The 25,394-nt window shown below is 33.7% G+C and overlaps 1 protein-coding gene and 1 non-coding gene across 2 annotated transcripts; one reads left to right on the top strand and one right to left on the bottom strand.

Moving 5' to 3' along the window:
* Positions 1-2,808: 2,808 nt before the first annotated feature.
* Positions 2,809-2,915, bottom strand: LOC141669176 (small nucleolar RNA R71). Its single transcript, XR_012553465.1, has one exon. It is a non-coding gene; the product is annotated as a small nucleolar RNA R71 (small nucleolar RNA).
* A 13,206-nt stretch (positions 2,916-16,121) lies between these two features.
* Positions 16,122-20,451, top strand: LOC141666772 (uncharacterized). The gene is made up of 8 exons (XM_074472953.1): positions 16,122-16,436; positions 16,543-16,593; positions 16,693-16,767; positions 17,656-17,730; positions 17,822-17,887; positions 18,487-19,095; positions 19,509-19,580; positions 20,035-20,451. Exons 1-8 carry the CDS (start codon positions 16,311-16,313, stop codon positions 20,266-20,268), a joined length of 1,308 nt encoding a protein of 435 aa, XP_074329054.1. The 5' UTR covers positions 16,122-16,310; the 3' UTR covers positions 20,269-20,451.
* The last annotated feature ends 4,943 nt before the right edge of the window (positions 20,452-25,394 follow it).

The raw sequence follows: 25,394 nt of genomic DNA, 5'->3' as shown, positions 1-25,394 counted from the left end.
TAGCCTGACAAGGGGTTCAGTCTTGTCCCTTTTAGGTGCCAAACAGGCCCCATCGTTGATTTGAGATATTGATAAGGTAAAGTCGTTGGGGATCTCTAGAGAGCCCGTTTTATGAGATTTCTCATAGATCAAATGGGGCACGGATGCTTTATTTATCACCAGGTAAAGATGAATACTATATGGTAGCGGCGGGAAATCCTTTGGCCTTGAATCAGGGTCTTCAGGAAGAACAGGTTGTTCCAGCTCGATATTGTCAAGAATTCCTGACTATTCTAGACGGGTGAATAGATTGACCTTGAAACAACAACGATTAATTACTATTACTATAAAACAAGCTCGTATTTTATCTTTGTTACCTTTTTTGAATAATGAGAAACAACTCGAAACTTCTTTTCTTAATCTCTAATTCAATCTTCTCTGAAGATACAAGGGAAGATAATAAAAATCCGAAAACTTTTCTTTATGGAGATAATACCAAAATATCAAGTTGGCTCAGTCGTCTTTATCTCAATTCTTACAGGCCTCCTAAATCCTCTTTTTCCCTATTTTTTTCTTTACTTTTTTGTATAAAAAGTAGCTTTTATTTGTTGTTTTCTTTATTATTGATAGGAATTCATTTGTGGCACGCGGGAAGGGCTCGTGCAGATTGGCCAGTTCCTATTTGGAAGGCTGCAATTTCTTGAACTCCGGGAGGGTAAAGTCAAAATAAATATTAAATATGATAAAAAATAATAAAACTGAATGAACACACTCAAAAAAAATATTTATTCTTGCCCGATTCTTTTTTTCTTACGACACGATAATTCAATCTATATTTTTTGAACAAAACATCAATCTGCGTTTGAGTTCGGATTTTACTTTTTTTTTAGTCAAGTGAAGAAAGAGTAAACCTATTTATTTCTGGATCGAAGACCCGCAGTTCTGGTGGTCGACTCGGTTCTTTCAAACCGTTTCTCATTATTCAGAATAGGTAACAAAGATAAAATACAAGCTTGCTACATTTGGGAGCGGCAGCGCCATACTCCGAGCGGCCGCACGGGATATCAGGGCGGTCGCGCTAGGTCGATTTTTAGATTCCTGATTCTATTGAAAGACTGATTTGCTGGACTTCTGATTGAATGGGATGGTATTTAAAGACTCCAAAAAGACGTTTTTCATAATGGAGAGCAAGGAGATAGCAGCGAGAAGCCCTAATAGCACAAATACAATGAAGGAGAAGAAGATCTAGTTTTTACTTGTGATTCTTTGCTTAAGTTGTAATCTTGGATGCTTGTTTTCTTTGTTGTTTGAACCTAATACTCTTTTTAACGTACTTTGATATATTTATTCAGTTATTTTAGACATTATTTATCTTAGTTTATTTACCATGCTTTCATTGGAACCCATGGTGATGATGAGTTCGGTTATGAGCTAATCGTTATTGTGGGGTTCTAACGGATTTACTTATGGAATTCAATAGTTAATTGTTTCGATACCTAAATGTGTGGTGATTGTATGATATCCCAGTATTGGTTGTGCTTATTCGTCTTATGTGCGTCGCGAACATGTAAGATAGCGTGTTAATCTCTATTCAAGCGACAGTGAATATAGAGGTTTAGAACTTGTCATACTAGCATAGGTTCATGTATTTGTTATGCATGAGTCATAGGTAATTTTAAACATCTTACTTGCCCTATGTAATCACGATAGATAACTTGTGCATTAAACCTTTATGTTGTCAAATTATATAGACATACAGGGTCTCAACATAATTGGTGTCTATTCAGCTTCAATCTCTTTTGTGGATTTCTGGTAGTAGGGTATTCATACAAAGAAAGTTGGCGTTTACTAGTTTCGTGATATCTGATTAGCTGTCATCACCATTGCATGTTAAGAAACATGACTTTGAATGAAGTAGTAATGAAGTTAGAATCTCATGTTTGTTTCATATAAGTAATTCAACCTCAATCTCTTAGTTAATGCTATTTAGTATAATCTCTTAGTTTAATCAAAATCCAATTTGTTATTTGTCTTAGCATTGAGCGATAACCATATATTGTTGCATAAGTGCATAAATTGAACTTAACCTAAACCAGTCTCTGTGGGAACGCTCTAGAAAGTATTCTATATTACTTGTGAACGCGTATACTTGCATGTAATTTTAGCACGTGTTTTCGCCCTAACAAGTTTTTGGCACCGCTGCCGGGGACTCGGTGTTTAATTAGTTATGTGTTTGACATCAGTGGTCGTTAAAGTTCACTGAATTGGATATTTTACTTACTTGTTTGCTTGTTTGTGTTTCAGATACTCTAGAGAGCGTTTATGCTAACGCGTTCTCGATCTCGCAAGAGAACACTAGATAAAGCGGAGGAAGAAGTTGAAGTAGTTGAAGAGGTTTTTGATGAAGTTGAGAAAGTTGAAGAAGAAGCGATCATTGCAATGGGAGATCAAGCAGCGAATACGAAGGCTTTGATAGATTACTCTCAACCAAAGATTAATGACATTCAGTCTAACATTGTCAGACAGCCATCGCGACTAATACTTTTGAAATCAAGGCTAGCACGATTCAGATGGTGCAGAATTCAGTCTAGTTTTGGGGTTCTCCAATGGAAGATCCCAACATGCACATTTAGAGATTTCATCGAGATCTGCGACATTTTCAAATTCAATAATGTTTCTGATGATACTGTTAAGCTGAGGCTTTTCCCATTCTCTCTGAGGGATAAAGCTAAGTGTTGGTTACATTCTCTACCACCAGGCTCTATTACTACTTGGGAAGATCTTGCTCAAAAGTTTCTTATTAAATTCTTCCCTATGGCAAAGACAGCTGCAATCAGAAATGCTCTTACTCAATTTGCACAGCAATCGGGAAAGTCTTTATGTGAAGCTTGAAAGCGTTATAAGGAGATGCTTAAAAAGTGTCCTCGCCATGAGATGCCTGACTGGATGATTATCAACTGCTTTTATAATGGCTTGGGAGCACAGTCTAGACCCATGCATGATGCAAAATCAGGTGGAGCCTTATGGGCTAAGAGCTATGATGAAGCTTATGAGTTGATTGAACTGATGGCTGCTAATGAATACCAAAACCCTTCTTAGAGACTACCTCAAGGCAAGGTAGCAGGAATTCTGGAGGTGGATGCAGCTACTGCTATAGATGCTCAGTTTAAGGCTTTAACGATGAAGGTGGATTTTTTCGCTAATTATGGAGTTAATCAGATCACAAGTGTGTGAGCTTTGTGCTAGTGTGCATGAGACGGAGCACCGTGCTATTTCTAGTGAATCAGCTCAGTTCGTGAGCAACTTTCAGAGGTCGCAGCAACCAGTTCCAACCACTTATCATCCTAACAACCGCAATCATCCTAACTTTAGATGAAGTAACAATCAGAATGCGGTGCAACAGCCTTATCAGCAGTATGCGGCCAAGCAATTCAACCCTCCTGGTTTTTAGCAACCGTAATATGCAACAAGATAACAAATCCAGCTTCAACAATCTAATAAAAAATATGAATTGGAGGAGTTGAGGCTCATGTGCAAGAGACAAGCGGTTTTTATTAAGACATTGGAGAATCAAATTGGGCAGACTGCCAATGCCTTGCTGAATCGACAACCTGGTACACTCCCTAGTGACATAGAAGTTCCAGGAAAGAGGGAAGCTAAGGAGCAGGTCAAGGCAATTACATTGAGGTCTGGGAAGGTTGCAAACACCGAAAAATCTCAAGTTTCAGAATCTGAAGTTGTGGCTGAAGAAGATGTGCAGAAGGAAGCAGAAGTGGAAACAAGGAAGAAAACTGTGGAACACACTCCTCCTAAGGGTAATACAGGGGAGAAACAGGTCTATCCTCCACCTCCTAAGAGGTTACGGAAGCAAAAGTTGGATAAGCAATTTGCTAAGTTTCTGGACGTGTTCAAGAAACTTCATATCAACGTACCTTTCGATGAAGCTCTTGAACAAATGCTTAGTTATGCGAAGTTTGTGAAAGGTATTCTCTCTAGGAAAGTGAAGCTTGATGACTTATAGACCGTTGCTCTTACGGAGGAATGCAGTATTGTGCTGCAACAGAAGTTGCCTTCAAAGCTTAAAGATCCTGGAAGCTTCATTATTCCTTGCACCATCGGAAACTTGTCTTTCGATAAGTGTGTATGTGATTTGGGAGCTAGCATCAATCTGATGCCTTTTTCTATCTTCAAGAAGTTGGATCTACCTGATCCAAAGCCTACATATATGTCCTTGCAGTTGGCCGGTCGTTCTATTACATATCCACGAGGCATTGTGGAGGATGTCTTGGTCAAGATGGACAAACTCATCTTTCCTTCTGACTTTGTAATTCTTGATTTCGAGGAGGATAAAAAGATTCTCATAATCTTGGGAAGACCATTCTTGGCTACTGGCCGAACCTTGATTGATGTGCAGAAGGGTGAGCTCACCATGCGAGTGTTGGATTAGGATGTGACATTTAATATTTTCAATGCCATAAAATTCCCTAATGATAAAGAGAAATGCTTAAAAGTGGAATTGGTTGATTATATGGTTACTTCAGAACTTGATCAAATGCTAAGGTCTGATGCCTTAGAGAAAGCCTTGATGGGGAATTCAGATAGTGAAGATGATGAAGGTGATGATCAGCTGCAGTATTTGAACGCATCTCCTTGGAAGCGAAGGCTAGATATGCCTTTTGAATCTCTAAGAATGGAAGAGCTGAAAAGTTATCCAAAGCATCTTAATCCATCTATTGAGGAAGCTCATATACTCGAGCTTAAACCTTTACCTAAACACTTAAGGTATGCATTTTAGGTGATACATCTACTTTTCCTATTATTATAGCATCTAACCTTTCAGGTAGTGATGAAGAAAAGATCTTGAGAATTCTGAGAGAGTTCAAGTCAGCAATTGGATGGACTATAACAGATATTAAGGGAATCAACCCTTCTTATTGCATGCACAAAATTTTGTTAGAGGAAGGAAGCAAGCCGACTGTTGAGCAACGAAGAAGGCTAAATCCGATCATGAAGGAGGTTGTGAAGAAGAAATTCTTAAGTGGTTGTACACATGCATCATATATCCTATTTCTGATTTCATGGGTAAGCCCAGTTCAGTGTGTGCCGAAGAAAGGAGGCATCACTATTGTTGCTAATGAAAAGAATGAGCTCATTCCTACTCGAACAGTCATAGGGTGGAGTGTTTGCATGGATTACAGGAAGCTAAACAAGGCCACGAGGAAGGATCACTTCCCTCTTCCTTTTATTGATCAGATGCTTGACCGGTTGGCTGGGCATGAGTACTACTGTCTTCTGGATGGCTATTTAGGTACCCTTCCGAAGAGTTTCTTTTGGGTTATGTGGTGCACCTGCCATATTTCAGAGATGCATGATGGCCATCTTCTCTGACATGATTGGTCCGAATGTGGAGGTGTTCATGGATGATTTTTCTGTGTTCGGGAATTCTTTCAACGAGTGCTTACAAAATCTGGGCGCAGTTCTTAAAAGGTGTATTGAGACCAATCTGGTTCTCAATTGGGAGATATATCACTTTATGGTGCAACAGGGCATCATTCTTGGGCACAATGTCTCTATTAAAGGTATGGAGGTGGACAGATCCAAGGTGGGGGTCATTAAAAACCTTCCTCCACCTATATCTGTTAAGGGAATCCGCAGTTTTCTTAGTCATGCGGGTTTTTATCGGTGGATCATCAAGGATTTCTCTAAAATCTCTAAACCATTGTGCAATCTATTAGAAAAAGATGTCTCGTTCAAGTTTGATGACGAGTGCCTAAATGCTTTCCAGAGCTTAAAGAAATGCTTGATCACGACACCTGTCATAACTGCACCTGATTGGAATGAGCCGTTGGAAATGATGTACGATGCGAGTGACTATGCAGTTGGAGTAGTTCTTGGGCAAATGAAGAACAATATATTTCATGTGGTCTACTATGCTAGTAAGAACCTAAATGGTGCTCAAATGAATTACACTACAACTGAGAAAGAGCTATTGGCCATTGTCTATGGCTTTGAAAAGTTTTAATCTTATTTGCTAGGGACGAAGGTAACAGTTTTCACTGATCACACTGTGATTCGCTATCTCATCTCGAAGAAGGATTCGAAGCCTAGATTGATTCGATGGGTTCTTTTACTTCAAGAGTTTGAGTTGGAGATCAAGGATATGAAAGGTACTGAGAATCAAGTTGCAGATCATCTCTCTCAGTCAGAAGATCCAAGTACAGCTTCATATGACAAGACATTGATAAATGAGTCTTTTCCCGATGAGCAATTATTTGGGGTACAAGAAGAAGAACCGTGGTTCGCAGACATTGCGAACTATCTTATGAGCAACATTATGCCCCCGAACTTATTTTTTGCTCAAAAGAAGAAGTTTCTTTATGAAGTGAAGTGGTACATGTGGGATGAGCCATTTTGTTTCAGCAAGGAGCTGACCAAATCATCAGGGGATATATTTCGTACAGCGAGACGGAGGGTATCTTGCGAGAATGTCATTCGACTGTTTATGGAGGCAACTATAGTGGAGAAAAGATAGCAGCTCACATCCTCCAAGCAGGATTCTTCTGCCTATATTGTTTAAGGATGCGCATCAGTTTATTTTGAAGTGTGATCGCTGCCAGCGTGTTGGTAATATGTCAAAGAAGGATGAGGTGCCTCTTAATGTGCTTCTCGAGGTTGAGATCTTCGATGTTTGGGGAATTGACTTCATGGGGCCATTTGTCTCTTCGTGCAACAATCAGTATATCTTGTTGGCAGTGGATTATGTCTCAAAATGGGTGGAAGTTAAATCTTTGCCGACAAATGATGCGAAGGTAGTTCTCAGTTTTTTTCACAAGTAGATATTCACAAGATTTGGGACTCCAGGAGTCATAATGAGTGACGAGAGATCGCATTTCTGCAATTTCAAGTTCACTGCTATGATTCAGAGATACAATGTGAATCATCGAATTGCTACAGCCTACCATCCTCAAACTAATGGTCAAGATGAGGTATCTAATAGAGAGATCATGCATATTCTAGAGAAAGTTGCATTTCTATCGAAAAAGGATTGGTCTTTAAAGCTGGTTGAAGCTGTTTGGACTTATCGAATAACATTCAATTGGTTTATGGTAAAGGATTTCATTTACATGTGGAGCTAGAGCACAAGGCATATTGGGCTTTGAAGAAATTGAACCTTGATATGGATCAATCTGGTAAGAAAAGGATGCTTCAATTGAATGAACTTGATGAGTTCCGATTTCAAGGGTATGAGAACAATAAAATACATAAGGAGAAAGTCAAGAGGTGGCATGATAGGGGTCTAGTACTCAAATTATTTTTACAGGGGCAACAAGTTCTTTTGTTTAACTCTCGTCTCCGTCTTTTTCCTGGAAAGTTGAAGACAAGATGGTCAGGGCTGTTTGTTGTCAAAACTGTGTTTCCACATGGAGCGGTGGAAATTTTTGAGAATGATCCAGGCCAAGCATTCAAGGTAAATGGACAACGTTTGAAGCATTACTATGGAGATACGGCAAACCGTGAGGTGGTTAGTATCGTTTTATGATCAACTTGATCTCGAAATTCTACGTCAATCTAGCGACATAAACCAAGCACTTCTTGGGAGGCAAGCCAAGTTGTTGTACATTAGTAGGAAGAAAAGAAGATAGGAGGAAGAAAAAAAACCAGAAGAAAACACAAAAAAATCACAAAATCAGAAAAAACAGGGACTTTTTCCAGGAGCACGGCGCACCCGCGCTGGGAAGCGGGGCGGCCGCGCTGAAATAGTAGAAACACGGCACGCCCGCGCTGCCTGGCAGGGCGGCCGCGCTGAGGCCCTGGACTCGAAAAAAATAGAAAAATAGAAAATCAACAAAAAGAAAGGGGATATACACAGCAGTTATATAATTCCTTATACCCGATATTTAGCCCTCAAATCCTCCCATTATTCCCACTAAACCCGTATTCATATCTCAGTTCTATTCTAAACCTAATTCTAATTCTATATATACATACACCTCTATATAATCATCTCCATCACTTTACATATTCTCAAACCCTAAATCTTTACACACCTCTCTTATCTCACTTATTCAAATCCAATGGCACCAAAGAGAGCATGCACTCAAGTTAGCAGCAGCGCTAACCCCGCCACAACCTATTCTTCGATTGTTGGGGATACGAGGCCTCGATTTGTTACTCTGGAGGCTAAAGCAGAGTACACTAGGTTGTTGACTAAGCAGATAGCAAAGGAGAGGGGTTTTCTACCTTCGGGTAAGGATGGTAAGCTTCTTGAGATGATCTTGGAAATGGGATGGGTTTCGTTTATGAGGCACCCACGTCTGTGCCTGTGAGTATTGTTCGCGAGTCTTATGCGAACATGAAAGCTGATAAGAATGGATTTTCGGTGGTTCGTGGATTGACGGTGGACTACAGCCCGGAGGCTATTCGTAGGGTGCTCAACCAGCCCAAGAGACAGCCTACTAAGGAAGAGTGGGTTAATAAGATGAGGGTGGGTTTTGATTTGGATTTGATTATGGCTACGCTGTGTCCCAAACACACACTGTAAGTTCAAGTGGGGATCGAATGAGTATCTCAATTTCTCTCCTTCATGCATGGACAGATTTGCTCGTGCTTGGAATGCTTTTATTTGTGCGAATATCATGCCTTCTTCTCATGTGCATGATGTGACTGTGGATTGTGCAAAGTTTTATGGGGGATTTTCCAAGGAGATTATGTGGATCTCGGTTCCATTATTTATCAGGGTATTTTGAGATTTTTGCGTCGAAGCACTAGGGGGTCTATCCCTTATGCCTCGATTGTGACCAAGCTTTGTTTTGTGGTGGAAGTTCATTGGCCTGCACACGAGCAACTTCAGTTACCGAGCGCCCCCATCGACAGTTCTACGATCGCAGTGATGCAGGAGTGGTTTGGTAGGCAGGCTGACAAGAAGGGACTTGGGTACACCTATGATCATTTTCCGGATATGCTGGTGGTTGGACTCAGGCACGCAGAGTAGTGTGGAGACATTAGATGGGTGAGGCTAGTTCTTCGCAGCAGCAGCAGGCAGATGATAGTGTCGGTTTGGGGTCGATGCAGTATAGGCTTTTGACGAGGCGGATGGATGCGGTGTATGACATCCAGAGCAGATTTGTACATGATCTTACTCAGGCATTGGGTACAGCTTTTAGAGCCACGGGGGTTGACATACAGTGGCCAGTTTTTGGAGAGGATTCTGTGTACCCGCCTCCTGACACTCCACCCATGGAGGGTGATGATCATTCTGATTTCGAGTAGGTTTGCCTTGATTCCTTGCTATTACCGTCACTGAGGACAATGAAATTTTTAAGTTTGGGGGTGATAGTTAAGGAATATTTGTGTGTGAGTTCGTATAGATGCATATTCATGTTAGTTTAGTTCATATAGTTTGCATATTTGTCATGTAGTTATTTGTTTTTGTTTTGCGTATTTGTTATCATGTTAGTATGTTGCATATAGTTGCATTGGAATTATATCATGATCCCTTATGTTGCTTTTCTGATTAATTTGTGATGTTGATTCGAGTGTAGTGATGTCGTATAGAGGAATGTTATGTCCTAACGAATTGATTTGCATGCTAGAAGCAAGAAAAATTTTCACTAAGTCTTATAGGTTGCTTGAGTGCTAGATCATTATCATGACTTGTTTGTTTGTCGAGGTTAATCACTTGTTTATGTTTAGAATTTATGTTATTCTCTTAGTGACGAAATAACATGAATTTTAAAATTGGAGGAAAACATTGGATATCAATGCTAGTTGTGGCTAGGCGTCAAATGGTTAGTAGCCGGCTCATATTTATATGGGTAGTCTAGGGTTGAGCGAGATGGAGCGAAACGCACTCGTTCAGAACATGAAAAAAAGAGAAAAATATATATAGAAAAAAAAGAAAAAAAAATATGTGTTATGCATAATTGATCACGAGTGGGCTCTTTAATACTCGAGTTATTAAGTTCTAGGGGACTTTGTGCCTAGTGACCTAAGGTTTTTATAGTCTGGGATCCGCTAACCTAACGCTCGCTACATGGGTATTATTGCATAAGTCTTTTATGGACCTCACTCATTGTACGATCAAATAAGCATGTTTGTGTTTGTTATGTGTTATCAATAAAAGCATGAATCCTTGTTAACTCTAATAAAAAGTGTTGTCAGTCATTTTGATTTTATCTTTTATTCTGTTTATAACCTTGTGATTGTCTTGATGAGTTGTGAGTTATGATTATTGATCTAGTTTCGAGAGTTTATCTGTTAAGCAATTGCACACACGCACGTTTCTGGCTTTTGAGGTGATTTGTGGGATTTGATTGAACTTTGGGCGAATAATTGCATTCATTGAGATGCTACTTACTGGTTGGTTTAGTTATTCTGACGGGATAATTTCATTCATGTTAGTTGCATTCATGCATTTTTATTTCTTGTTTTTGAGTCTGTTTATGCTTGAGGACAAACATCGATTCAAGTTTGGGGTATGATAAGTGGCATTTATATCCACTTAGAATGCTTCATAAAGGCTCGAATTGGTGTTTTGTACTCAAGTTGTTTGTGTATTTGATGTGTTTTTGTAGTGTTTTGCATTTCAGGGTATAATCGGAAGAAGGAATGGATTTTGCATGTTTTATGCTTAGAAGAGTGTTATGACGGGGCCTCGATCGATAGCGTGAATGAAACCAGCTCGAGAAGATCACAAAAGCAGAAAATTCAAGTTTTCCAGAAGGCCAGGGCGGCCGCGCTACACTTGGAAGCGGACGCGCGGGATCTCAGGGCGACCACCCGAGGTCGATTTTTCAGATTCATGATTCTATTGGAAGACTGATTTGCTGGACTCCTGATTGGATGGGCTGGTATTTAAAGACTCCAAAAAGACGTTTTTCATAACGGAGAGCAAGGAGATAGTAGCGAGAAGACCTAATAGCATAAATACAATGAAGGAGAAGAAGATCTAGTTTTTACTTGTGATTTTTTGCTTAAGTTATAATCTTGGATGCTTGTTTTCTTTGTTATTTAAACCTAATACTCTTGTTTTTGATATATTTATTCAGTTATTTCAGACATAATATATCTTAGTTTATTTACCATGCTTTTATTGGAACCCATGGTGACGATGAGTTCGGTTCTGAACTAATCGTTATCGTGGGGTTCTAACGGATTTACTTATGGAATTCAATAGTTAATTATTTCGATACCTAAGTGTATGGTGATTGTATGATATCCTAGTATTGGTTGTGCTTATTCGTCTTATGTGCGTCGCAAACATATAAGATAGTGTGTTAATCTCTATTGAAGAGACAGTGAATATAGAGGTTTAGAACTTGTCATGCTAGCATAGGTTCATGTATTTGTTATGCATGATTCGTAGGTAATTTTAACCATCTTACTTTCCCTATGTAATCACGATAGATAACTTATGCATTAAATTTTTATGTTGTCAAATTCTATAGACATATAGGGTCTCAACATAATTGGTGTCTATTCAGCTTCTATCTCTTTTGTGGATGTCTGGTAGTAGGGTATTCCTACAACGAAAGTTGGCGTTTACTAGTTTCGTGTTATATGATTAGTTGTCATCACCATTGCATGCTAAGGTTAAGAACAATTATTTTGAATGAAGTAGTAATGAAGTTAGAATCCCATGTTTATTTCATATAAGTAATTCAACCTCAATTCTCTTAGTTAATGCTATTCAGTATAATCTCTTAGTTTAATCAAAACCCAATTTGTTATTTGTCTTAGCATTGAGCGATAACCATACATTGTTGCATAAGTGCATAAATTGAACTTAACCTAAACCAGTCTCTGTGGGAACAAACTAGAAAGTATTCTATATTACTTGTGAACGCGTATACTTGCGTGTAATTTTAGCTCGTGTTTTCGCCCTAACAGCGGAATCTTGTAATTGTTAGTGGCTCTGACTTTCATAATTTCGATCATACATTGCTGTAAAGTTATAAAAATATTGTTCGAGCGATTAGATGGGAACATATAGAAAGATTTTTTAATAATGGCGATTAGCTCGACAATTGATCTTGGAGCCTCTTTATACAGTAAAGACTGGATTGCTCGAAAGAACCCCAAGTCCAAAACATTTAAGTCAGGAGAGTTAGGGGGCTGACATAATTTATGAACATTTAAACCATATTGCGACACTGCTTAGCGAAATTCTTCATTATCCGGATTAATATGGGTTCGAGCATTGCCTTGCTGAATGAATATTGGAATGTTCCAATCAACATCTGGCCACTTCTCTAAAATAGCAAGAAGAACTTTGAAGATTAAAAATGATCTAGATATGTCCTTCCCAACTGAATTCATCTCCTTAGTTTCCAGATTTCCTGCAACTCTATTCGCGCTACTCCTCTTAACAGATTCATTCATGATAAACGGAAAATTGCCAATTTTACCAGAAAATATCTCATTACCATCTGAATCATATCGTTGTCACGCTATAGCTGCTAAGAACATGACCTTCGTGAATTTTTTATTTTTTTTTGCTTTTACAGGTCCTTACAGGATCACACTCCTCCGGTAGTAGATAATGTCTCTCATATTTTTTAAAAATGTAGAACCACTTCTCATCAATGTGTATAATATTGGACATGTCCACAAATCTAGGCTTATGTGGAATAATGATTATTTCAATCATAGTTAAACAAAATCGAACTCGTGCTTTCCTATTGGACTCCTTCAAAAATGGTTTCACGGGATTGGATTTTCTTTGTATCTTTCCATAACGCACGTTGCAAGATAATGTTGAAGCACTGACCTTTATAGCACATGATAGAGATCGAAGGGTGGTTCTTTTAGCCAGGGGAACTCTTCGAAACTGGTCATGATTGATTACAATTCTTTTACACCCGTATTTTATTTTCTGATGACGGACATCAACAACACCGTCCACCATGTTTTTTGACTTCTTCAAAATACGTGAAATGGTACGCGATGATACAGAATACATCTTTGTAGTGTCACTGATTATCCCTTTTTTAAGATTTCTGTTATATTTTTGTGTTGCAAACCTATGTAAATTTCCCGACGTTCCTCATTGAGCAGCGTCTTCAATTTTTTGGTCGTATGATCTTGTACTTGTTCACCTTCCTCACTTGTAACAAACAAAACATTTTAAAAGTGTAAGTTATAAGTTTTAACAGTGTAGCCATAGTAGTATCACGGGATAAGTAATGCATTCTAATATAAATTACTGCCAATTAGAGGAATTTGGTTTAAATCGATATTTTGAACAACATATTCTTAATCATTTGTTGGACTCCTTTTTGATCGTGGTGAAACATTCAAATCAAAATATTCTGATCTAGGTAGTGCATTAAAGTCAAAATAATTTGCACGACTCATGTTGTATATACGTTTCCTGAAAATTGTTTGTATTCATACTTCAATATATAGGCAAGATTGGTGGAAAATAAAATTTTTAAAATTCATGCAGTTCATTTTAGATCAAAAAAATTGGTGGGAAATAAAAAATTTAAACTTTATAGAGATCATTCTAAATCAAAAGTGTGATTTTGCTTTAAATTTTTTGGAGGGGTACTTTGTTAAAGAAGAATAAAATTAACTTTAATGGTTGGAGATAGGGCTGTCAAAAAAATAAAAAATCTGATATTCATTCAAAAAATTCGCATTCGTATCCGAGAAAAAACGGATATTATCCGCATTCAAAATAAAGCGGATATTATTGTATTCGAATCTGAATTTAAATACATATATGATATTTAAATTATATAATATATAATTATATATAATTAGAAATTTATTCTGTTAACTTGTAGTGTATGTATATGAATTAAATAATATATTTATATAAATTTTATATAATTGTACAAATACTTTACATATATAAAAATATCATTTGAGCTTTATTCGTAAAAAAATTGTTCTAAAATCATTGTCAATACGGTAGGGGAATCAAAAATCTGACATCCGTCCCAAATATCCGCATTCGTATTCGAGAAAAAACGGATATTATCTGTATTCGAAATAAAGCGGATATTATCTGTATCTGAATCCGACAATTGTGAATACGTATACTGATATAGGCATATCCCTATCCTAATTATGCGTTTGACAGCCTAACCGGAGAGAGAGATTAGCAGTTGGAGAAAGAGTTTGATGATTGGAGTATTTTATTTGGTAATTAATGAAATAAAATCATCCCGCCAAAATATGGAGTGAAATTAGTTGTAATACGCGCTTACCAAAATCAATGATTACAATTAATAAGGGTACATGTAAAAATTTGGGTTGATGTTAGAACTCCTTAATATGCGTAATTTTTTCAAAAGTGAACAATTATATTGAAACGGAGGGAATATAAGCTATAACTGGGTACTGAGAGAGTGTAGTGTTTTAGGATGTATCCAAATTTTTTTGGAGAAATAATGTGACCTACTAGTAAGGGTTGAGCAAAACATTGATTTGAAACCGAAACCGAATCGAAATCGGAGAAAATTGATTAGAATAAAATCGACCCGAAACTGAAAAATAAAAATACTATTATTGTATTAATTATTATCTCTTGTTATTTGTGTTGGAACTCTATTATTGTATTTAACCAAAAAACAACTCTATTGTTGTATTAAATATTATCTCTGAATTGTGCTTATTAATTTGTCTCGTTTTAATATTATTTTTCATTTTTATATTTGTCGGTTTTGTAATCGAACCGAACCGATTATAATCAAATCGAGATTTTTTTAAAACTAAAACCGAATCCAAACTGACGGTTATGATTTTTATTTTGAAAATTGAAGATATATGATTATGGTTTCGATTTTATCCGGAAATCGAGCCGAACCGGCCCATAGTCTCCTCAACCGCTACGTAGGTCAAAAAGCTAATGCAACATTAATATACACGATACCATGGGTCGTTTGGTTCGCGGAATGATATAAAGTTGGAATGAGTAATCGGGTTAAGATGGTATAGGATTGATGTATCATTTTTGATATTAGATGTTTGGTTGATCGGGGAGGTTTCATTTTTTTTACGTGTCTATATATTCACTTTACATTGCTGGAATGTTTTTTTTTACAAAATTAACGTATAGGACGAGTCCAAAGACGCGTGCCGACATTAAAATTTGATCAACAATCGGGGGCTGGGAATCTTTAAAATATTCAAGTTAGAGAGAAGTGGGCTCGAGCAGATTAGCTTATTCCACATTAATTTTAATTGTGTTTAAAAAGAAAGGTTGTCAGGTTAATGTATGCTTAGTACTAATTAACTGGAGGGTAAATTAAGTATTTTCACTTCCTTCGTAATCGTGCTTTCGAGTTATTAAAACGAGCAAAAGCACTGCAGATTTGACAATCTTTCACTTCAAAACTTTCACTCAAAAAATGGGATAAAAGTATTTTAGCTCATAATCACTTTGTTCCTTTCCATTAAAAAACTCGGGAGTAAGTCCTAAAATCCATATATTTAGCTCATTTTTAGTGATATAGTTATTATGAATTCAGGAATTTCATCATTATTAAGAAGATCAAAAAGTAAAATTTATAATATTTATATTTATTATTTGTCGGTGAATACGCCTCCACAAAAATCGTAAAAAGAGTTGCAGAAATGACATTGATTATATACTCCGATCCTCAGTAAAAAAAGTTAGAGCATTTTAATGGGGTTAACTATAATAGTTGGCTAAATTGGACCTGTAAAATATTATGTAAAATTTGCTGAATTTGTAATATATTTTGCTTCGATAATATTGGCTATATTGATTGGTTATAATTTAAAAATAGTATGTTATTAATATTTTAGATTATTATAAATAAAATATATCACTTTAATATGTGATAACTGACGTGTAATTTTCTTATAGATTTTCTCTAGATGAAAAATAACCAAATCAAATAGTATTTATATAACTAATAATATCAATCATCAATCAAATCTAATAAAATCAAATCAAATAGAACGAAATTGGATAATCAAGTAACAAAGATCTTGTAAATATAATAGAATGATAATAAATTCGGAGAAAAAGCTGAACACAATCCATAACATCTGTTCCATGATCTTAAATAAAAAGAATTACAGCTAAAAGACGAGTTATAATTTTAATTTAAATTAAATAACAATAAAAGGTTTACAGTTAATTAAATTGAGGGATGGAAGATAACCAACCAGCTGTTCAGACACAGGGGATGATTAGTACTGTCGGCAACTGAACTCACATGCACACACTTAAAATTACATTACTGCCATTACCCGCCACTTCAACTACCATGTCATCTGTATTCTACTAGCACACATTTATTTTCTTGAGATTTATTTTTAACAACAATTTGTTTTGGTTTTGTAATAATAAAATGGAAGGTCTTATTAAGGGTTTGGTGAATGTGGCCATGGGACTAGAAGATGATGATCGTGACAACCATCGTGATCATTCCAACTCTGATTCTCGTGATGAGCGATCCAGATCTTCTTGGGCTCAGGTTAGCTTTTCATCAATTTTATTATCATATATTCATATAAGTGATCACTCATTGTTTTCTAGTGATTTTAGTAAAGTGTTGTAATGGTGTTTGATATTTTGATCAGGTGGTTTCTGGGGAACAAGAAAATGATGGTGAAGATCAGTGGAACAAAAAGGTTTTTTTTAATTAAATAAATATATAAATTATTTTTTTTGAATGTGTAAGGTTTTAAAATTCTTTGAGTTTGTAATTAAAAGTGGATATGATCATGTAGGATGAGTGGAGGCAGGGGAGGAATGATGATGAGTGGGAATCCAGTGGATCGCGGCCTTATAGGCAATCTCAGGAGGTAATCTTGATTGTTTCTTGTTAATTCTATAGTTTAGGCAGCTATGTAGTAACTATGTTTGTTTCTAAGATCAATGATTTCATGGCTTTTGGTCAATTTGTTGAAATGTTACACTATAAAAATACGCTTATTAATTCCAGGGTCTTGAATATAATTCATTTTCAAGAGGTGAATAATACCTCAGCAGAGAGTGGATTAGATCACAAGATAGTCCTTCCAAAATGAATTTTCAAATGGAAGTTGGGGATTCGTTTTTTTTTTTGGCTAATAATGCTCTGAGGCATTGTAACCTTGGACTATTAGCTTAAGCTAGCCCTTTAGTACATTTGGGAAATTGAGAAGAAGATTAGTGAAAGTTTGAGAGTTTGCTTGGATTATGCCATCTTAAATCCACCATATTAGGGCTTAAGAATGCAATCAAGGTGAAACTAGGAAGTTGTTTAATTTGTTAAGTTTGAAATGAAGAGAGCGTAGCAGTATTGGAGAATTGTGAGTTGTGAATTATGCGATTTTTTTTCATACTACTGCTGTGTAGTCTTCTTCATGTTTACGGTACTACCTCTACCTTGAGTTTATTTACTTGAATAAACAGACATATGGGGTACATTTCTATTTCTATTATGTCAATTGACAACTGACAAGAAGATTTCAGTTAAGTATGAAGGAAAATTAGGGAGTAGTTTCTTTCTTAATATCCGTATAGGTTATTCTAATTTATAGAAGTGCTGTTAACTTCCTCTGCACCAAAAATTCATGTTATGTCTACAATCTAAAGTGGTTTTTGTTATGTGAGCTCCCCTGGTCCATATCTGAGTGCATTTAATAGAGGGTCGTAATTAAATATATTGACAAATTAATTTCTAAATAATACTGAACTTGAATATGCAGACTCAGCACATGGGTTATGAAAGAGATGAACGTAGAAAGGTAGATGATTATAGTCATAGCCATAAGAAACAACAGGTTTTGTTCTATCTACTGGCTTTATTTAATATCACTTGGTGAACTAGTGATAGTCATCCGCGAAGGTTAAATCTTTGAGTGAAATTGACAGGGGGAAGAGGAGAACAATGATGGTTGGGAAACTGTAGGCAAAAAGCCTCCAAGACAACACGAACAGGTGAATCTTGCATATAGTACTTCAGATACATGCTAACATAGCGCTAATTAATAATGTGTGATTGAGTAGCATGGTATCGTAGCTATTTCAAGTGGAGATACTTGAAATAAGTAGTTGTTTGCATATTAATCTATCTTTTTTATTGTTGATTGCGATAATAAATAATGCTTTTAAATATAGCGCAGACATTTAATTACAGAAGAAAAAATTGATGATAGAAGATAAAAGATTATTGTTTTCCTGATGACCATTTGTTTTTGAATGGGATTAAGTCCACAATATTGCCACGTTCTTCAAACAAATATCGTATATATCTTATTTAGACGGCTTGCACTAATGAGTCCTAGACTTCTCGATTACATTTTACTTTTTAACCCAGTCTTGCAGTGTTATATTTCCCCCAGTATTTTGAGTTCCCTTTTCTAAATTAATTGCTGGTCCGGTCTTGGATGTCGTAATATAGATTCTGGCTACAGGTTTTACACTTGAAGCATGAATATCTGTGTACCTAGCAAATCATTTTACCGTCGCATTTTAAGAAATATGGCAGAGTGTCTGTGGTGATCCTGATGCAGCACTTTGACGATAACAATTTACAGGTACGTACAGATCAATGGGATAACTACAAGCGCCCTTCTAGCGAACAGAGTTACTCTGATGACATTTCATATGGTTCTAACATTGAACCTACTGAAGAAGAACTTAATGACCTTTCAAAAGCCTGCAACAAGCTCTGGGAGCTTGATTCAAACCGTCTAGTGCCTGGAAAGGACTATCAGATTGATTGTGGTGAAGGGAAAAAGGTTTATCAAAAGGATGATATGGCAGAAGGAAGCCTTTTTTGCGCTTTAAACAGAGAAATTTTCAAGAGGCCTACTTTTGCTCGATTCTGTTCACTTCTGGACAATTATAATCCACATGTGGGGTCTAAAGAAGTCGTCACATCTCAAGAGAAGCAAGAAGAAGTAGCATTTATAGAGGAGATTAGTAGAACCGCGCCAATCAAATATCTTCACAAGTATCTGTCATCAAAAGGTATAATACGTGGGAGTTACCAAGATTTTAAAAGCATGATGACAAATCTCTGGTTCGATCTTTATGGTCGTGGGGGTTCATCTAGTAGCTCTTCCGCTTTTGAACATGTTTTCGTTGGAGAAATTAAACAACAAGGAGAGCAATCAGTTTCAGGTTTTCATAACTGGCTTCAGGTGAATATCATTTAGCTTCTTTGTTTCCATTTATGTTTTCCTGGCACATGCACACAACTGAAACTGAAACGAGTCAATCTTTCATCAGACGATATTGGGGTTTTTCGTTTCAAATAAAACTTGCACTGCAAACAAAAATTATTTTAGTGCCCGTAAAGTAATCAATTCTCTAGGTTTTTTTTGTATATTTGTGTCTCTTTTCCAAATAGTTATTGAAGTATGGGTGACTTGTGTGTAGGCACATGCCAAACACTAGTTACTACTAATTGTAAAAGTATTAGCTTGTCTTTGTCTAGCCATCTATTTTTCATATTTTATCTTTACAATGACCAAATCCATCCCTGGAATCACCTAATCTTGTCCAAAAAAGGCACAAGTGTAAATACTTACATTATATACATTCTCTTCTGCAGTTTTACCTGGAAGAAGTGAAGGGGAGGGTTGACTACCAAGGTTATATTTACCCGAGAAGGCGTGGACAAGTTGTAAGTGATCTAATTTTATTTTTAACTTGGTACATTTTTTATTCTGAAAGTTTTGTGTTGGTCGCCTAACAAGGCTTGACTACAAGGGAAGTTTTGTGTCTGTTTTGAGTAAATCCTGTATACTGATTACTGATTGCATAATTTGTTATTTCTTGCCTAAACCAGTGCTTACTTTAGGACATTTGTGACACAACACCAAAAGAATATAAATCTAGTTCACGAATTTAAAATAGACCCTACGCATGTTAGACTATAAATACGGGACCGTTCTTATATCTAGTTGATATAGAATTATTGTGCAATAGGTACAACATGATGTTGTATGTTCCATTGTAGCGAGATCTGATACCCAAGGCTATTTATGCATTTGTATGAGTTTTCTCAAATCTGTTTCTGACTTTTTGTCATTCAATCAGTCTGACTAAATTTGTTAACGTGTATAATCGCATTGCAGCCAGATTCAGAGACCCAGTTGCTGACAATTCAGTTTGAATGGAACGGTGTGACGAAATCAGTGTCGAGCACACTGGTTGGAGTGAGCCCAGAATTTGAAATAGCTCTCTACACATTGTGTTTCTACATGGGTGGGGAGAACAATTATGTGGAGCTTGGACCATACCCAGTTAACATCAAGTGCTATCGTCTCGGAAACAATATTGGATCAGCTTTCCCCGTTGCTGAATGTTGAACTATGTGTAACATACCATAGTGCTTTAATTTTTCTCTCTTTACTGGGATTTTTCTGGCTTAGAAACATCAGATTTACTTAATTTTCTAGCACTCTTATGAATTAATGTGTGTTTCTTTTAACTATTTATATGTGGCCCTCTTAGTATTGTTGACAAAATAAAAGGTACTTTGTTTAGTTGTATGTGAAATGTATGTCATATTACATTACTGTATTAAACATACTAGATATTTCATAGACAACAGAAGGAATAAAGTTTTGGAAGCAAAGACGCACTATTTTGACATAAACTAATACAAAAAATATCTCAATAGTAGTAAAGATATTTGTATGTAGTGTTTAATCTTCAAAACCTAGCTCTCAAATCATTCGAGAGTGATTGAAGCTTAGCCTGAGGGTAAATAATTTATTATCTCTTGTCCCAGTCGTCCTGAATTTTTATAAAAGAAATAGATAAAGTAATACTGTATTAAAAAAAAAAAGTCCCAGCCAAACAAACCCATATCCCACGTTAACGGACGTTAAGCTAGATTTTATATCACCAAATTATCTTACGAGTTAATATTTATATATTAAAACTCTCTATATATAATTTTCATTACGAGTTAACATTACAAGTTAAGTTAGATATACGGATTTTAATTAATATTTATATATTTTCATTTTTATTTTGTATAAATTTATTAAAACTCTATATAAATAATTAAATACTAAATAATGATTATATAATTATAATTTCAAGTTAAGTTCAAATAGTATAAATAATATATGATTGATTAGATCTTATTCATAAATCTATATTATATTATAATAATCGGAATGAGCTATAATTTGGTCAACGGTTATCCCCTAATTATGATTATTAAAAATATAAATAAATAGTGTTATATATGCGCTAAATTACTAAATTATTGAACTTTTACACACATGGGCCTGTTTGGCTGCCCCAAATAAATAGCTTATTGACTTATAAGTCCGTGAGTACTTATCGACGAGTGTTTGTCGACCCAATTTATAAGTCGAAGTTACAACTTATAAGCTGATACGTTGAATGTTAGTAACGACGTATTTTTTCTTAACTTATTTTGATTTTTTACTTTTTTTATTAAATTTTAGTTCAAAATATATGTTTGTAAATGTTATATAAATTTAAAATTCATGAATTAAGAAAATTGTATTTAAAATTTATTTATTTTATTTCATTTAAGTAAAAAAATTCTGACTTATAAGTAATTATCCAAACACTTATATAATTTATAAATTTTTATCTATTTATCACTTATAAGTCACTTTGCATTTTAAGTCCTAAGTTAATTATTTTAAGATTTTTAAAACGCATATATTCTACTTATCCTACTAAACTACAATCACGGCTTATTATATTATTAAATAAATAAATAAATAAATAGTGTTATAAATCCGTTAAACTACTAAAATTTTAAAATATTAGATATAATATATTTATCGTACTAAACTAAGACAACAAGTTCTCCTATTATTTTTATTATAAAATTATAATTATTATATATTTTTATAAATATTTTAAAATTATAATATGATGGGATAAATAAAAATTTTAAATATTAACAGGACCCGTGCGATGGATTTAAGTTAGTAAAAATATAAATGTTTGTTGTTGGTGAGTGAGCATCGAACCGGAAAACTTATATGTATTTTTATAAATAATATAAATATTTGTTATTAATGAGATTCGAACTTAAAAACTTATATGTAGTTTTATAAATAATAATATAAATGTTTGTTGTTGACAATATTCAAATATGAGATTGTTCATATATCGACTCACTAAAAAAAAGATTATTCGCGTACATGTTACGAACAATTCATGAACTATAAATCACAAACAATTCATGAATATCATAGAAGAACTCTTTTTTTTGCTCAAGCCTTGTTGATGAACTCTTAATCACAGACTCGTTCGGAAGATTACCGATTTTTTGCAAGATTTTACTTATTTCTATTTTGTTAAATATCAAGTAATTTTTTTTAAAACAACCAATCCAAACAAATAAATTTTAGTATTTAACATTCTGATTTTGATTAAATTATGTTATTTTTATTCAAATAATGATTTATACAAACTAATTGAATACATGAACACAAGTTATATAAAATAGTAATATATTTACCATCCAACATTAATAACTTTTATTAATAAGCGAAATCTCCTTTCAAGTGGTACTTGGTTTCACTTATTTTTTTGTACCACCACCTTTTGATTTCACTTTTCATGATTCATGTTATAACTCTAAATCTAATTGTATTATTATTATCCTTTTTTGATTCTATATGACTTATAATTCTATATATATATATAATATATATATAATATTATTTTTACCCGTTTTTCTTTATTAATAATTTTTTTAAGTGATATTTTGATTTCACTTATTTTTTAGTTGTATCACCTTTTGTTTTTTTGTTTTTATGATTCATGGTGTAACTTTATGTGTAATATTTTTATCCTTTTTGATTCCTATATGACTTATAATTCTATATGTATTATTTTTACCCGTTTTTTTTATTAATAAACGAAACATATTCACTTATTTTTTAGTTCCCCCACATTTTGTTTCACCTTTTATAACTCCAAGTGTATTATTTTTATCCATTTTTATTCCTTTATGACTTATAATCGTATTATTTTTACTCATTTTAAAATTTTTTATAAGCCATAATTTATTATTATTTTTATATGTTTGAATCCTATTTTTAATTATATTTAAAAATAAATAAGTTCATAAATTGGCTCAACTAAATAGGTTCCAAGAAATATAAATCACGACCAAGTAAATAGGCCATGTGTTTAGATTGAAATTTTTTAATATAGAATTTTTTAATTTGTTGGTAGAATTCCATTTTAATAAAATGGTATGAATATTATAAAAAATTGCATTTTGATTTCATCACTAGAAAATAATAAAATTATTCAAACCGTAATATGATTATAATTCTATTTTCGTAGAACTCCAAATTATTTCTTGATAGGGTACTTGGTTTCGTCTTAGTACGGTTAAGCCGTATTTTAGTTTCACCCCTATAGTTATCTTTCATGGAGAGATCTATGTTATTTTTTTAACAAAACCTCCTTTCAAGTGATACTTGGTTTCACTTATTTTTTTGGTATCACCATATTTTGATTTCACTTTTCATGATTCATGTTTTAACTCTAACTCTAATTGTATTATTATTATCTTTTTTTGATTCTATATGACTTATAATTCTATATATATATAATATATATTATTTTTACCCGTTTTTCTTTGTTAATATTTTTTTTAAGTGATATTTTGATTTCACTTATTTTTTGGTTGTATCACTTTTGTTTTTTTTGTTTTTATGATTCATGGTGTAACTTTATGTGTAATTATTTTTATCCTTTTTGATTCCTATATGACTTATAATTCTATATGTATTATTTTTACCCGTTTTTCTTTATTAATAAACGAAACATATTCACTTATTTTTTAGTTCCACCACCTTTTGGTTTCACCTTTTATAACTCCAAGTGTATTATTTTTATCCATTTTTATTCCTTTATGACTTATAATTGTATATGTATTATTTTTACTCATTTTTAAATTTTTTATAAGCCATAATTTTTTATTATTTTTATATGTTTGAATCCTATTTTTAATTATATTTTAAAATAAATAAATTCATTGGCTCAACTAAATAGATTCCGAGAAATATAAATAACGACCAAGTAAATAGGCCATGTGTTTAAATTGAAATTTTTTAATATAGAATTTTTCTAATTTGTTGGTAGAATTCCATTTTAATAAAATGGTATGAATATTATAAAAAATTGCATTTTGATTTTACCACTAGAAAATAATAAAATTGTTCAAACCGTAATATGATTATAATTCTATTTTCGTAGAACTCCAAATTATTTCTTGATAGGGTACTTGGTTTTATCTTAGTACGGTTACGCCGTATTTTGGTTTCACCCCTATAGTTCTCTTTCATATAGAGTTCTATGTTATTTTTTAACAAAATATATGGAACCATATTATAATTACGATATTTCTATTTTTCGTAGAATTCTTTTTTATTTTTTTATTAAAATAATAAAATGGAATCTTTTAAACAGTGTTATTATTAATTAATAAGAAAATCATCTTTTAAGGGATACTTTGGTTTCACCTCTTTTCGATTTTACGAACTTTTGCTTTCACCCTTTTTTAAATCTTCTATAACTTTAAATATACCATTTTTATTCCTTTTTATTCATATATGACTTATAATTCTATATGTAATACTTTACCTTTTTTTGATTCTTATATACCACATATTTATATTATTTTATATAAACAAAATCGTATATACATTGTAATTTATAGATTCATACCTATAAAATGCTATTTTAGCACCAATTGCAAATTTATACATACATAATGAATATTTTATCAGAAAAAATTATGCAATCACAAACTATATAAAAACACAAATTCAGTTAACAATAAGAAATTTAATATGCAATTACTTAGTGTTGTTGATTTAATTTTTTGTTAAATTAGCCATCAATCGTGTCGCGACTAAAGTTTTAATGTAAAATATTAGTTATATATTTTTGAACAACAGATATCGTTGAGTTGTTATAATAAGATTTGAATTAATGAAAGTTACATATAATTAAAAAATGAAAATTGCAATAATCGTACAATTTTATTTATTATATATTTTAATAAAAAAATTAAAATAAATTTTTATAATCATTATTAAATATTGATATTTTGATCCCGGCCCGTGCTTCGCAGGGGTTATCTACTAGTGCATTATAATGTATAAATCCTATAAATATATACAAAAATAAATGAATTAAATAAATTGATAACTGTATTTAAAGAATTTTATACACATAATTATTAACTAAATATTGCGTTATAATTACGTATTCATAACTTTTTACGAGTATATATAACTAATAATTCATATACTTATTCATGAATTATAGTAACAAGCATGTTCACCAATTTTACTCACGAACTATATATGCGAACTGGTTCACGAATATTATAATTAAATTTATTCACAAACTTTCCAGCCAAACTATAATATTTGCAAATCAAATCTTAAAATTAAAATTCGAATCAAACCGC

This window comes from Apium graveolens, chromosome 6 (assembly GCF_009905375.1).
Source record: "Apium graveolens cultivar Ventura chromosome 6, ASM990537v1, whole genome shotgun sequence".
NCBI classification, from domain to species: domain Eukaryota; kingdom Viridiplantae; phylum Streptophyta; class Magnoliopsida; order Apiales; family Apiaceae; genus Apium; species Apium graveolens.
This window is presented reverse-complemented; position numbering and strand designations above follow the sequence as displayed.

Bases quoted from the DNA above. Each gene is read 5' to 3' on its own strand.
- LOC141666772 (XM_074472953.1), top strand. From the start codon at position 16,311: ATGGAAGGTCTTATTAAGGGTTTGGTGAATGTGGCCATGGGACTAGAA. The intron at 16,594-16,692 runs GTTTTTTTTAAT...ATGATCATGTAG, and splicing joins AAGATCAGTGGAACAAAAAG to GATGAGTGGAGGCAGGGGAG. The intron at 19,581-20,034 runs GTAAGTGATCTA...ATCGCATTGCAG, and splicing joins CGAGAAGGCGTGGACAAGTT to CCAGATTCAGAGACCCAGTT.